Source organism: Daucus carota, chromosome 1 (assembly GCF_001625215.2).
Source record: "Daucus carota subsp. sativus chromosome 1, DH1 v3.0, whole genome shotgun sequence".
NCBI lineage: Eukaryota > Viridiplantae > Streptophyta > Magnoliopsida > Apiales > Apiaceae > Daucus > Daucus carota.
In genome coordinates this window covers 49,202,037-49,213,527 of record NC_030381.2, presented here as the reverse complement: position 1 = coordinate 49,213,527, position 11,491 = coordinate 49,202,037, and the positions used below count along the sequence as shown (strand labels likewise).

Here is an 11,491-nt window from a genome sequence, read left to right as displayed (position 1 = left end):
AGGCCCTAAATACAAAGATGTTCTGGCATCAAGTTCTAATTTCAAAAATGAGACGTTATGTCAAAAATTCGAGCGGGAGAGATTTACAAAGTGTAAACATAAACAATAGTCTGCGGCTCTGCGCGTTATGTGTCACAGACTTGAGCCAGTCCAACCTACCAAGTACCAACCTTCATGATTGTCTCTCCTTGTTCCATCTAAAACACAATAATTGCACCAATCATCTAAAATATCTATACTAACACATAATAATTGAGATTCTCTCCCCCTTCAAACAAAACAACATATTAATATATTGCCACAAGTCTATAATGTGAATTAATCTGAGAAAGAGTAGGGCAGGAAAGCCAATACAATTCTATATTTTCATTGTTTGTTCTTCTGTCATTGACTCAGTGTGTCCTCTTATTTGTTTGGACTCTAAAGTGTGTCACCTTTCAGAAAATAAATATTGCAGGTGAATGTAGTGATGGGCCATGACAAGTATCAATACTTCAAACCAACCTTCTGTTACTTATCATTTTCTTCTTCTTAGCACCTTTTCAACACTTCTCTATAAAGCAGGGCCAGGACCTCCTGTGTGAAGGACTCTTCTCGGTATCTTATTATTGCTTGTTGCAGGTAAGGTAATACAGAGTTAGAATTGTAATAATGGGCTCTGGAGGTTGGCTCAAGAAGATGATCGGCTCAAAGAAAGAAAAGAATGGAAACGCGAAGTCCCTAGAGGTATCTTTAAACATGCTGCTATTATACACGATCAATCCTGATGCTTTTAGGGTTCAGTCTTCATATATAGTATGTTAGTATTGAATTTTCATTGCTGATCTTATATATGAGTTGGTGCGGTATGCCTATTATATTTCTATCTTTTGTAACAGGATTGTCTGTCTAATCATTTTGTCAACATTGTAATGTAGGTATATTCACAGAAAGATTCCTCCAATACTGTTAACAATATTGCTGATGAGGAACCTGTGACAGTTGCTAAGTCAATTGAGGATATAGCAGCAACGCGAATTCAATGTTCATTTCGAGCATACAAGGTATATCTTTTTTACACTGATACCATTTTGCTGTGTTCATGATGATGCTTTTGTATCTGTATTTAGTAGCTTGAGTGCAGGACATTCACAGAGAATATCCATTCCTTTCTATTTCTGTATTGACCAAATTTTATCGCAGTTTCTAAACCGTGAAATAGCGTGCGTTTTTTGATTAAAAGAGAATGTTATAGCAAGGTTCAAAGTTGTCCAAGTAGATATTGTTAGTGTCGGTATGTTCTTGGAGTATGTAGTTAGCAAAACCATAAAGACATAATATCCTTTATCTTTTTGCAGGCAAGAAAAATTCTTCGCTTTTTGAAAGGGACCTTAAAATTGCGTACCTTAACTCTGGACAGTTCTGTGAGTAAGCAAGCTTCAGCTACTCTGAGACACCTTCACACATGGAGCAGGATACAATCTGAAATTAGAGCCCGTAGAATCAGTATGGCAACAGAAGCTCGAATTAGACAGAAGAATTTGGAAAATCAATTAAAGCTCGATGCAAAGCTGCATAACCTAGAGGTAAGACCCGTGCACAAATCTTTACACATGCAGTCAGTATGTCTTAGCAACTCCTTGGTAAGACCTTGATTTTAGTTCATGAAAATGACTAACAAGATTAAAAAAGCTAGATTTTTATTCTTTGACTTGCATAGTTTTGTGCATTGTGCTCATATAGAACTGCATAATTAAGGAACGTGCAATCTTGTAACTGAGGACTAGGGACTCAGCACTAGTAAACAAAACATACATATTATTTGCACGATGAATCCTCAATAGCAGACGTAGTAGTTGGTGCATTGCTAAAGCCATTTACGAGCAAGGGTACAGTTTAATCACATACTACAGTATGTGCAGCCTTGAGTTTTTTGGCTTGAGATCAGGACTCCCTTGTATATATGCTAATCTACCAACTAAGATATCCCCTAGAGAAGTTTTTATGTGTTATGGCTATGTTCAAGCAACCAAATTTAGAATTTCCGTTCCAGCCTTCCAGGCACGCCACTAGAAATCACGTAGGTTCCCCCTAGCTGGAACTAGAATCTATATTATGTTCACTTAATCTTATACAGAATATCAGTGCCATTGTATGACATATGATTGGCTTTTCATGTAAAAATTCAATTTTGATACCGTTATCAATTCAATACATATCTCTGGACCCTGCAGGTGGAATGGGATTGTGGCACTAAAACAATGGAGGAATCTGTGTCAAATGTTTATTTAAGAGAAGCAGCAGCAGTGAAGCGTGAAAGAACTATGGCTTATGCCTTCTCTCATCAGGTAACCGAACATCACCTGTTTATTTCTTTAAAATTGTAAAGTTACTGGTAGTATGACCACTAAATAGACACCAAATTGTTCCAGTGGAGGGCCAATAAGAATCCTGTTTTGAATAATAATGAACTTGGCAATGCTATCTGGGGCTGGAGCTGGACAGAACGCTGGATTGCAGCTCGGCCATGGGAAAGCAGAGCCCTTGTTCAATCAAGCCCGAAGAAATCAATGAGTAGGCAATCAAGCAAGACTAGTAAAAACCTGAAATCACCGACAATGAAACCAATGCGTTCAGTTAAGTCCATTTCACCTAATGGAAAAGGAACTATAAAATCTCGCAAGTTGTCTTATGGAGAACCTGGGCAACAGGCAGCGGCTAATAAAGAACAGATGGCATGTTAGCTGCATGTCAATATCACTGCAGAAGGAACAAAGAATCAACAGTTATACCAGAACCAGTGACCTTATTTCAGAGTGGATTATTTATCAATAATGAATTTTTTTTGTTGTGTGCATAAGAATCAAGTGAAAACTGCAGTTTTTCTGAGCCCAATTTATGTCATGTATCTTTTGTAAATAGGAACAGCAATTTGGTTTTAGGCTCATGTCCCAGGATCACATGTTCGGTTCCTGGATTGCCCTATTTTTTATTACGTGAATTGCAAGTAAAAAACGCAAATCGGTTCTAGCGCAAATCGACTCTAAATTGTGGAAAGACCTTCTAACGTTTAATAGCGGTCAATAAGCAGATTAATAATATATATTTAAATATTTAGTTATAATATATATATTTTTAAATAATGAAATTAAATCTTGGTAAGAATTTAAATTTATGATATATGTAACAAAATATATATTTTTGACCTTTAATATAATTATAGTACTATTATAAAAAATAATGTTTTAAAATCAAAAAATTAGTAGTAAGTCTCAACCGTTTGATCCGCATAATAACCGTTTAATTTAGTAATTCGTTTAATTTTTGAAAACGTTCAGGCCGTTATTCCACCCTGACGGCTTTTTAGAACACTGATCAATTGGCGATTGCCCTCTTTGCACTTAAAACCCAAACATGTATAACATTCGGACATTCAACTCAACAAGTAACCACAAAGTAGATTCATGGATTCAAACAACACTACAACCTCAAAAAGACTTAAAGATTTGGCACAACAACTCATTCTCTATAAATCTCCATTACAACAAGCACCCAATACAAATCCATCCCATCAATTGTCTGATCTAAATGGGGCTGTCCAAGAAAATGATTTGAATAAAAAAGATGAGGCAGACCAAGTTACTGCTCCACCAAAAAGATTCAAACCCAACAGGGCTGCAGTGCTAGTATGTATATTTGAAGATGAAGAACACGATGATCTTCGCGTAATTCTCACGAAAAGATCCTCGAATCTTTCCAAACACTCTGGTTGGGGCATTTTGTTATTGAATTGTTATGTTGGTTGTTTTGATTTGGAGTAAAGATTTGATCTTTTTGTGATTTGGATTGTGCAGGGGAAATTGCATTGCCTGGAGGGAAAACAGAACAGGGTGATGCAGATGATGTGCAGACAGCTTTGAGGGAGGCTCATGAGGAGATTGGATTGGACCCGGAACTCGTTCATGTTGTTGCTGTTCTTGACCCCTCTACAACCAGGGTACTTTTTTTGATGTTTTTTCGATGCGTGTGGGAGGGGAGGGGAGTCGAGGGGAAATTTTCTTATATGTTAATGTGCTCCCTTTGAGAAAGCACCAATTTTGAAATTTAGTGGATAATTAAAAAGCTGTCGGATGTTAACCTTATTTTAGCAATTAGGCGCTCTTAATCATGATCACTAATTTATAACGATATGTATGAAGGCTAATATGGTAGTCTGTTTGGATGTAATGACGATTGTTGAAACATTGGACTTCATAATTTAAAATGTAATTGCTGCATACTAGTCTTGACTCTTGTTTACTCTAGTAGCCAGGGTAATAATTTTAGCATTTAGCAATTAGGCACTCTTAATCATGATCACTAATTAATAGCGATATGTGTGAGAGCTAATATGGTAGTCTGTTTGGATGTAATGACGATTGTTGAAACATTAGACTTCATAATTTAAAATGTAATGGCTGCATACTAGGCTTGCTGAGTTGGTGACTCTAGTAGGGTAATAATAAAGCATTTGGGACAGTGGGTTGCGAAAATGTGGAAGGGAATGAATTGGGGGACATGTTGTGGCTGTCGAACAAGATATTAGGAAAATAGGTGAGGGAGATAATAAGGAAGGATTTAAAACTCAGATCAGTCTTATTCGTGTCAATTTAATTCGACCTCTTATAATCCTCATTCTTCAGGCATGAACGACTGAACATTAGAGTGGCCAAATCAGAAATGACTCGGTTCTTCTTCCTCGATCAATGCAAGTTTTCTTCCACCAGTAGTATACTACATTTAGTAGTAATTTATATTCCCTGCTTCATTTACGAGGCCTAAAAGAACCACAAGCCAAATCTATCATTAGTACAAATTTGGTAGATCTGAACAGTGTAATTGTATATTACAATTAAAACGCTGGTAAGTGGCAGAACGATGCATTTACATGATTTTTCAGTCTAGCATGTACTTACTTTTATTTGGCTTCATGTCAAAGATCGTAGAGTGAAAAAGGAAACAGAGTTACAATCAAGTCATAAAAAGATTATGATATATGGTAAAGTTAAGAAATTAAATTTGTATTTATGGTAACAGTATTCAAGAAAAATATGAGAGCACACAGAGAATAATGTCTTATATCATTTAAGCATGATCTTCACCTGGAATATAACATTTAATTAGCTGCACCTTAGAATATGGAGTAATGTTTAATATACGTCGAAAAGCAAAGAGCGTTGAATTTCTTTCACCCGCTGAAACAAAGACCTATTTCTATGAGTTGAGTTGAGCTAAGTATATAAGAATTTCATATTTTATCTGAGGATAGATGTAATTACTAAATTCTGTTGGTGGTGTTATGTTGTTTCAGATCATTTTCCTTATCTTCGTACTTCTTGCAGTATGGTGTGACAGTAGTTCCTGTGATTGGCATACTCTATGACAAGAGAAAATTCAACCCTGTTGCAAATGATGCTGAAGTGGAAGCAATATTCTATGCTCCATTGGAAATGTTTCTCAAGGTTCTCTCATAGCATCACCCTGGTACATGTTTAGATAGTTATGATAACTACATAATTAATTAATTGTTGATATCCACAGGATGAGAACCGAAGTGAGACCCAGACTGAGTACATTGGAGAGAAGTATCTGCTTCATTTCTTTGATTTCGAAACAGATAATACAAAGTATCAGATATGGGGTTTAACAGCAGGGATCCTGATAACAGTTGCAACAGTTGTGTACCAGCGGCCACCAGCATTTACAGAGCTGAGACCTAGATTCTGGAGTGGAAATCACCAATGCAAGTTCTAGCTATGACAGCGTGATGAAATGAGAGACCAACACATCGTGTTAGGTAGATCGATTGGCGATTGATACTTTGTTGTAAATTATGTTGCTTGAAGTGTATAAATCCCCATTCTTATATTTTTATCTACTTGAGAGAGTTGCAATAAAATGGTAATGTTGTGGATCATTTGAGATTTTGAGGTTATTTGGGTGCAAATGTGTAATCATCTTGATGGTTTACATGGGTTTTCTGTTTACCACTTTCTCAGAATGAGTTTGCTCTGATTTCAACAAGCATATACAGAAACCACTGCTACTCCATTGGGCATAGCCCTGTAGACATAACAGTCACTTGCATACAGGATGAGATAAATATATGTTTAAATCATGTCCACGCCATCATTACAGCTCTGTAGAACTCAAGAATTAGTATAAGAGTGTGTTTATTGAAGCAGAAGTACATAGAATTACAAGGGTATTTTTACAGAAGTACGGCCACCACAATTGTATATAAATGATAATCATTCATTCAAGTCAATCTGTTTATCATGGAACATGCTCATGCTAGATTTACTACCGAAAAGAACACAACTGTTCTGTGCAATACAATTCTAAAACACCGATAACTTGGAACCTGGAGGTAAAATCCAAAATTTTCGGTACTTAAGTGACAGCTTATGCAAAATTACACAAGAGCGGATTTTTCATCAACTCAAGTGAAAACCTCGTAGAATTTTTCAATGACAAGTACACCCGAATCGATGGACTCTAAGGGATCCTTTCGAAGCCGGTGTCTCAAGCAGTTAGGAATGACAGTAGCAATATCCTCTGGTTGTACTTGGTCTCTTCCTTTAAGAGCAGCTAAAGCCTTTGCTGCCCTGTTTGTCACTATATCACCTCTCAATCCATCCACATTAAGCTCAGCACAGACCTTCGAAATTTTGACTCGAAGTTCACGATCAATCTGAACAGAAGAAAGAGAAGCCCTGGCTGATGTAATCTGCTCTGTGAGCTTATCTTGCTCTTCCAAATATGATACTCTGAATTCCTTTGGATTTTTATCAAAACGAGCTCTCTCCTCGACAATTTTCACTCTAAGCTCAGCATCCCTTACAGTCCCCACTTGAGCGTGCATTCCAAATCTGTCAAGAAGTTGCGGCCTAAGTTCTCCCTCTTCAGGATTTCCAGACCCAATAAGAATAAAGCGGGCAGGATGTGATATTGAAATCCCCTCTCTCTCAACGGTGTTCCATCCTGAGGCAGCAGAATCCAAAAGAACATCCACCAAGTGGTCATCTAGAAGATTAACCTCATCTACGTAGAGAATTCCTCTGTTAGCTTTAGCAAGAAGGCCGGGCTCAAATGCCTTCACACCCTCAGTAAGGGCTTTTTCAATATCAATGGTGCCACATACTCTATCTTCTGTTGCACCCAATGGCAAGTCAACCATGTTGATTTTGGTTGTCGTAAGAGGAAGTTCCTCACCTTGAATTATTTTATCACGTACTTCCGCTCCCATAGACTCTGGATCTTCTGGATCTGAGTTAAACGGGTCACCAACAACTACCTTGATCTCGGGAAGCAAATCTACCAATGACCTAACAGTCGTTGATTTCCCTGTCCCTCTATCTCCCATAATCATGACACCTCCAATCTTGGGATCTATAACATTAAGTAGAAGGCACAGCTTCATTTCATCTTGACCCACTATAGCTGCAAAAGGATACACCGGTCTCTGGCTTTCCTTAGCAAGCTTTTGTGCCTGAAACATATACAAAGGTCACAATTTCCTCCCATGAATTTATTGAAAGGCTTCCAATTTGGTTTAATGATATAAGACTTCCAAATTTCTGCAGTGACATTTTTATCTTTCTTTCCACCACTGACAAAATTTTCTTATGCATAATAATGCAAATATGATATGGCATCGTTTTTTAGTTACCAACGCATATAATCGGGCCAAGATTTAGAAACTACACCCCAGAGTTCCTTACAATAAACATCTTCTTCTATTAAAATAAACTTCAATATAACATCAAATAAATGCATCTTCATCTAAAAACCCTAGCTATTCTTGGCATCGTACAACCATTCACAAATTTTAATTTTGCTAAATAGATGGTAATATAAGTTAAAAAGGAACTATACAAAAAAAACATAATGGCAAGCCACTGAGGGACTATCTAAGATCAAAGTACAGAAGATTGAGGATAGAATGCTCGAGGGCAAGAGCTACTAGAAATGGCAGAAAAACCTAGGTCAACCACAAAGTAATCCATCTAACAATACTAGGCCTATTGAGCATCTCCAGCAGCATCTTAGCCCATTCCTTAAATATAATATAAAATATTGGATCCTAGTGACTTAAGATAATAATAGCTATTCTCACCTCCAACAATATTCCTTATATTCATTCCTTATATACTATTTTGTTATTAAAAGTTACCATTATTGCAATAGGTGAAGAGAGAGAACATGTTTGTATTCAAAATTTATTATAAAATAAGATTTAGGAGAGGAGAGAGGTTACCTAAAGATAAGGCATGGCTAGTGGATCTTAGTGATTTAGGGAATCACTAAGATACTGTTGGAGTGGATTATTTTCCCATATTCCTCATATTTTGGTTTAAGACTCCAAATAGGGAAGCTGCTGGAGTTGCTTATATACTTAACATATTGGATAATTCTGAAGTCTGAACTATCATACAGAGATGGCAAACATGCACACAACAATTACACTACTGCCCTTTTTTACTTGCAAAGCCATTTCTCTTACAAATGGAGTAAGCAACGTGCCTAATGAAATTGCATTAGAATTCATATGCAAAGTAATTTGAATACCACAGTCAATATTAAGTACCTGACTTTGGGCAGGGCTGATTTCAGTGGCCACATTGGTAATAGCAACATGAAACCGCGACCTTTCTTTCTTAATTGGCACACCAATTCCTCTATAGAGCTTCCTCCCTGTACAAAAACACTCACCTTTTAAACCCTATTACACAACTTCCATTTGTAACACTCCTCTGAAATGCAAACCAGGTATAGGTTTACACCGGACATTAGCCTACTTAACCAATTGACCTGATACTAACATACACATGCCAAGCTCAAAACCTCGATTCTCGCTCACCCAGAATTGTTACAACAAATACTCGTTTGTGAAGCATATAAGCCTAAATTGTCAACAAATAAACTTCCAAAGAATCAAGAAAACGCAAGCACAATAAGTAAAAACAGCAACTGGGTCCAAATTATGCACACCAAGATCCAAGAATGTGAACCCAATGAGTACCAAGTAGCAACTAAAAAGCGCCCCTAAAGAGCATAAGTAAGCACATAAGCATAAAGAGAGAAAGAGGCATACCTGGAGTAAGAGAAAGGGAATGGATACAAGTTTTAGAAGATTGAGAAGAAAGGGGTCTTGGAGAAGCCAAGAATGCTGGTGAACAAGTGCCAATTACTCCAGCCATTGTGTGATTAAAGAAAGAAAAGAAGAGTGTGTGTAAGTGTAAGGTTCAAGAACTTGACATAACGGTGGTGCTTTCAGTGTGGTGTATACAAGATAAGTGGATAGATTTCCATTCATTCGGAAACTCTGTACTAGTAGGATATAAATGAATATAATAATCGTCTGCACTCTTGTCCACGACTCCCTCGTTTTGATTGGCTGTTGTTGCTTTCCCTTTTCTCACATGGGTCCATCTCCAGCCCGCAAGTGAGCTTAACATAAACACCTATGACTTCAAAAGGGGCTCTCTCTCTCTCTTAACTTCAAATTTACGGGACGTATTTTATTATGATTTTAGTTTATAAATTTTAATGAATTGTATAGAATTTTGATTTTACGTGAATTTCTGCTAAAATATTGTAAAGTTGATGTGATTTAAGTACAATGCTTCAGAATCTCATGAATTCTGGTGAGATTCAAAAAACTTAAAATACACGGGAGAATTTTACAAAATCCATCATTTTATAAAATTCAAAAAAATCCATCAGCATTTGAATAACATCAGATTTTGATAGGTTTTAAACAATCATAATTGAATACCATCGGATTTTAAAACATAATTTAAAATCCTAATTGAATACTACCAGATTTTGTAGCATAATTTAAAATCTCAATTGAATATTTCAAGATTTTAATGGATTTCAAACAATCCCATGTGAATACCCTCAGATTTCATAAATTAAAAAAATACTTTAAAATCTCAATCCAGTACACCCCTCTCAAAAACTCAATGCAAAAATTAGAGTTCCAATAGTCTTCCACGAGCTCTTTAAAAAATTAAGAGCTCGTCAACTATCCTTTCTTGTGAAGAGTATTTAGTAGTTCTTTACTTCTATTTGTGAATATAATATTAGGTTATCTCCAAGTTTAACTCCAACATTTCTTACTTTTTACTTTTCCCTCTCATTTATATGAATAAAATATGAATAAAAAGCAAGTATAAAAAGAAATATCGGAGTTGTCATCTTTTTCAATGTCTTGACTCACTAGGATCCACATATAATATTATATTTTAAAAAGTGATTTAAAAGTCAGTTGAAGATGCTCTAATGTCAATGAATGTGGTTAGACCTGGACTTAAAATATTTGTTTGAATAATTTTTATTTATTAATAGTTTATAAGTTATTAAAGTTATAATAATAAAATTAAAATGATTCATAAATAACTTATCTCATGTGGATATTTTTTTATCAAAAAATGTTTTAAGGAATTAAGTCACTAGAAAATATCTCAAACTAATTTTTGTTTTTAAATTAATTTCCGACTTATTTGTAACTTTGATTTAACTTGTGATTTATTAGATTAAGAGATATTTTTCAGCTGTCGAAAATGATTTATAGATAACGTTTGGTTTAACTTAAAAAAAATGACTTATTGCTTAAATCAAGGAAATAGGATTACAAGCTATAGGTGAACTTAATTTATAGGTTATTAAAAGTATTTGGATAACTTTACATATAAATCAATTGAATGTTTGATAATTTAAATTTATAAATTTTAAAAATGTCAAATTATTAATATATAAGAATCTTTGTTACTAAATAAAAATTATCACATTATCAAAAAATTAAAAATTCCATAATAATATGCAAATCACTAAAAAAAAAAGCTCAAAAAAGTTGGCATATTAGTCTTCCAGCTTCAAACTTAAAATACCAAAAAAATACACTTCAACTTATTTTGTCATGCACTACAAGAAATTATAAACAATTTAAAGTATCAAGAGAAGTTTAGAAACACTTATTAGGAGTGTATTGGATTGAGATTTTAAAACAATTTTTTGCATTCATGAAATCCGAGGGTATTCGATTGGGATTGTTTGAAATCCATTAAAATCTTGAGGTATTCAATTGGGATTTTAAACAATGCTACAGAATCTAGTGGTATTCAATTGGGATTTTAAATTATGCTTTAAAATCCGATGGTATTCAATTGGGATTGTTTAAAATCCATTAAAATCTGATGGTATTCAAATGCTGATGGATTTTTTTTCATTTCATAAAATGATGGATTTTGTGGCATTCTTCAGTGTATTTTAAGTTTTTTGAAATCCCACCAAATTCAATGGGATTTTGAAGCATTGTACCTAAATCCTATCAACTCTGTGACATTTCATCAAGAATCCGCAAAAAATCAAAATCTCATACAATCCATTAAAATCCATAGACTAAAAACAATGCATTAAAATCCCAATCGAATACACCCCCGTTAGACAAAACGTTCCCAAACAA

The 11,491-nt window shown here is 35.1% G+C and overlaps 3 protein-coding genes across 3 annotated transcripts; 2 read left to right on the top strand and 1 right to left on the bottom strand.

Moving 5' to 3' along the window:
* Positions 1-320: 320 nt before the first annotated feature.
* On the top strand, positions 321-2,920 carry LOC108213002 (protein IQ-DOMAIN 9-like). Its single transcript, XM_017384718.2, has 5 exons — positions 321-726; positions 918-1,043; positions 1,338-1,565; positions 2,214-2,327; positions 2,412-2,920. The coding sequence occupies exons 1-5, from the start codon at positions 652-654 to the stop codon at positions 2,721-2,723; spliced, it is 855 nt and encodes a 284-aa protein (XP_017240207.1). The 5' UTR covers positions 321-651; the 3' UTR covers positions 2,724-2,920.
* A 445-nt stretch (positions 2,921-3,365) lies between these two features.
* Positions 3,366-5,988, top strand: LOC108215369 (nudix hydrolase 15, mitochondrial). Its single transcript, XM_017387854.2, has 4 exons — positions 3,366-3,747; positions 3,834-3,976; positions 5,361-5,480; positions 5,560-5,988. The coding sequence occupies exons 1-4, from the start codon at positions 3,444-3,446 to the stop codon at positions 5,770-5,772; spliced, it is 780 nt and encodes a 259-aa protein (XP_017243343.1). The 5' UTR covers positions 3,366-3,443; the 3' UTR covers positions 5,773-5,988.
* A 264-nt stretch (positions 5,989-6,252) lies between these two features.
* LOC108205276 (magnesium-chelatase subunit ChlI, chloroplastic) lies at positions 6,253-9,358 on the bottom strand. The gene is made up of 3 exons (XM_017375168.2): positions 9,116-9,358; positions 8,609-8,715; positions 6,253-7,510 (listed from the first exon to the last, which is right to left on the bottom strand). Exons 1-3 carry the CDS (start codon positions 9,219-9,221, stop codon positions 6,461-6,463), a joined length of 1,263 nt encoding a protein of 420 aa, XP_017230657.1. The 5' UTR covers positions 9,222-9,358; the 3' UTR covers positions 6,253-6,460.
* Between the last annotated feature and the right edge of the window lie 2,133 nt (positions 9,359-11,491).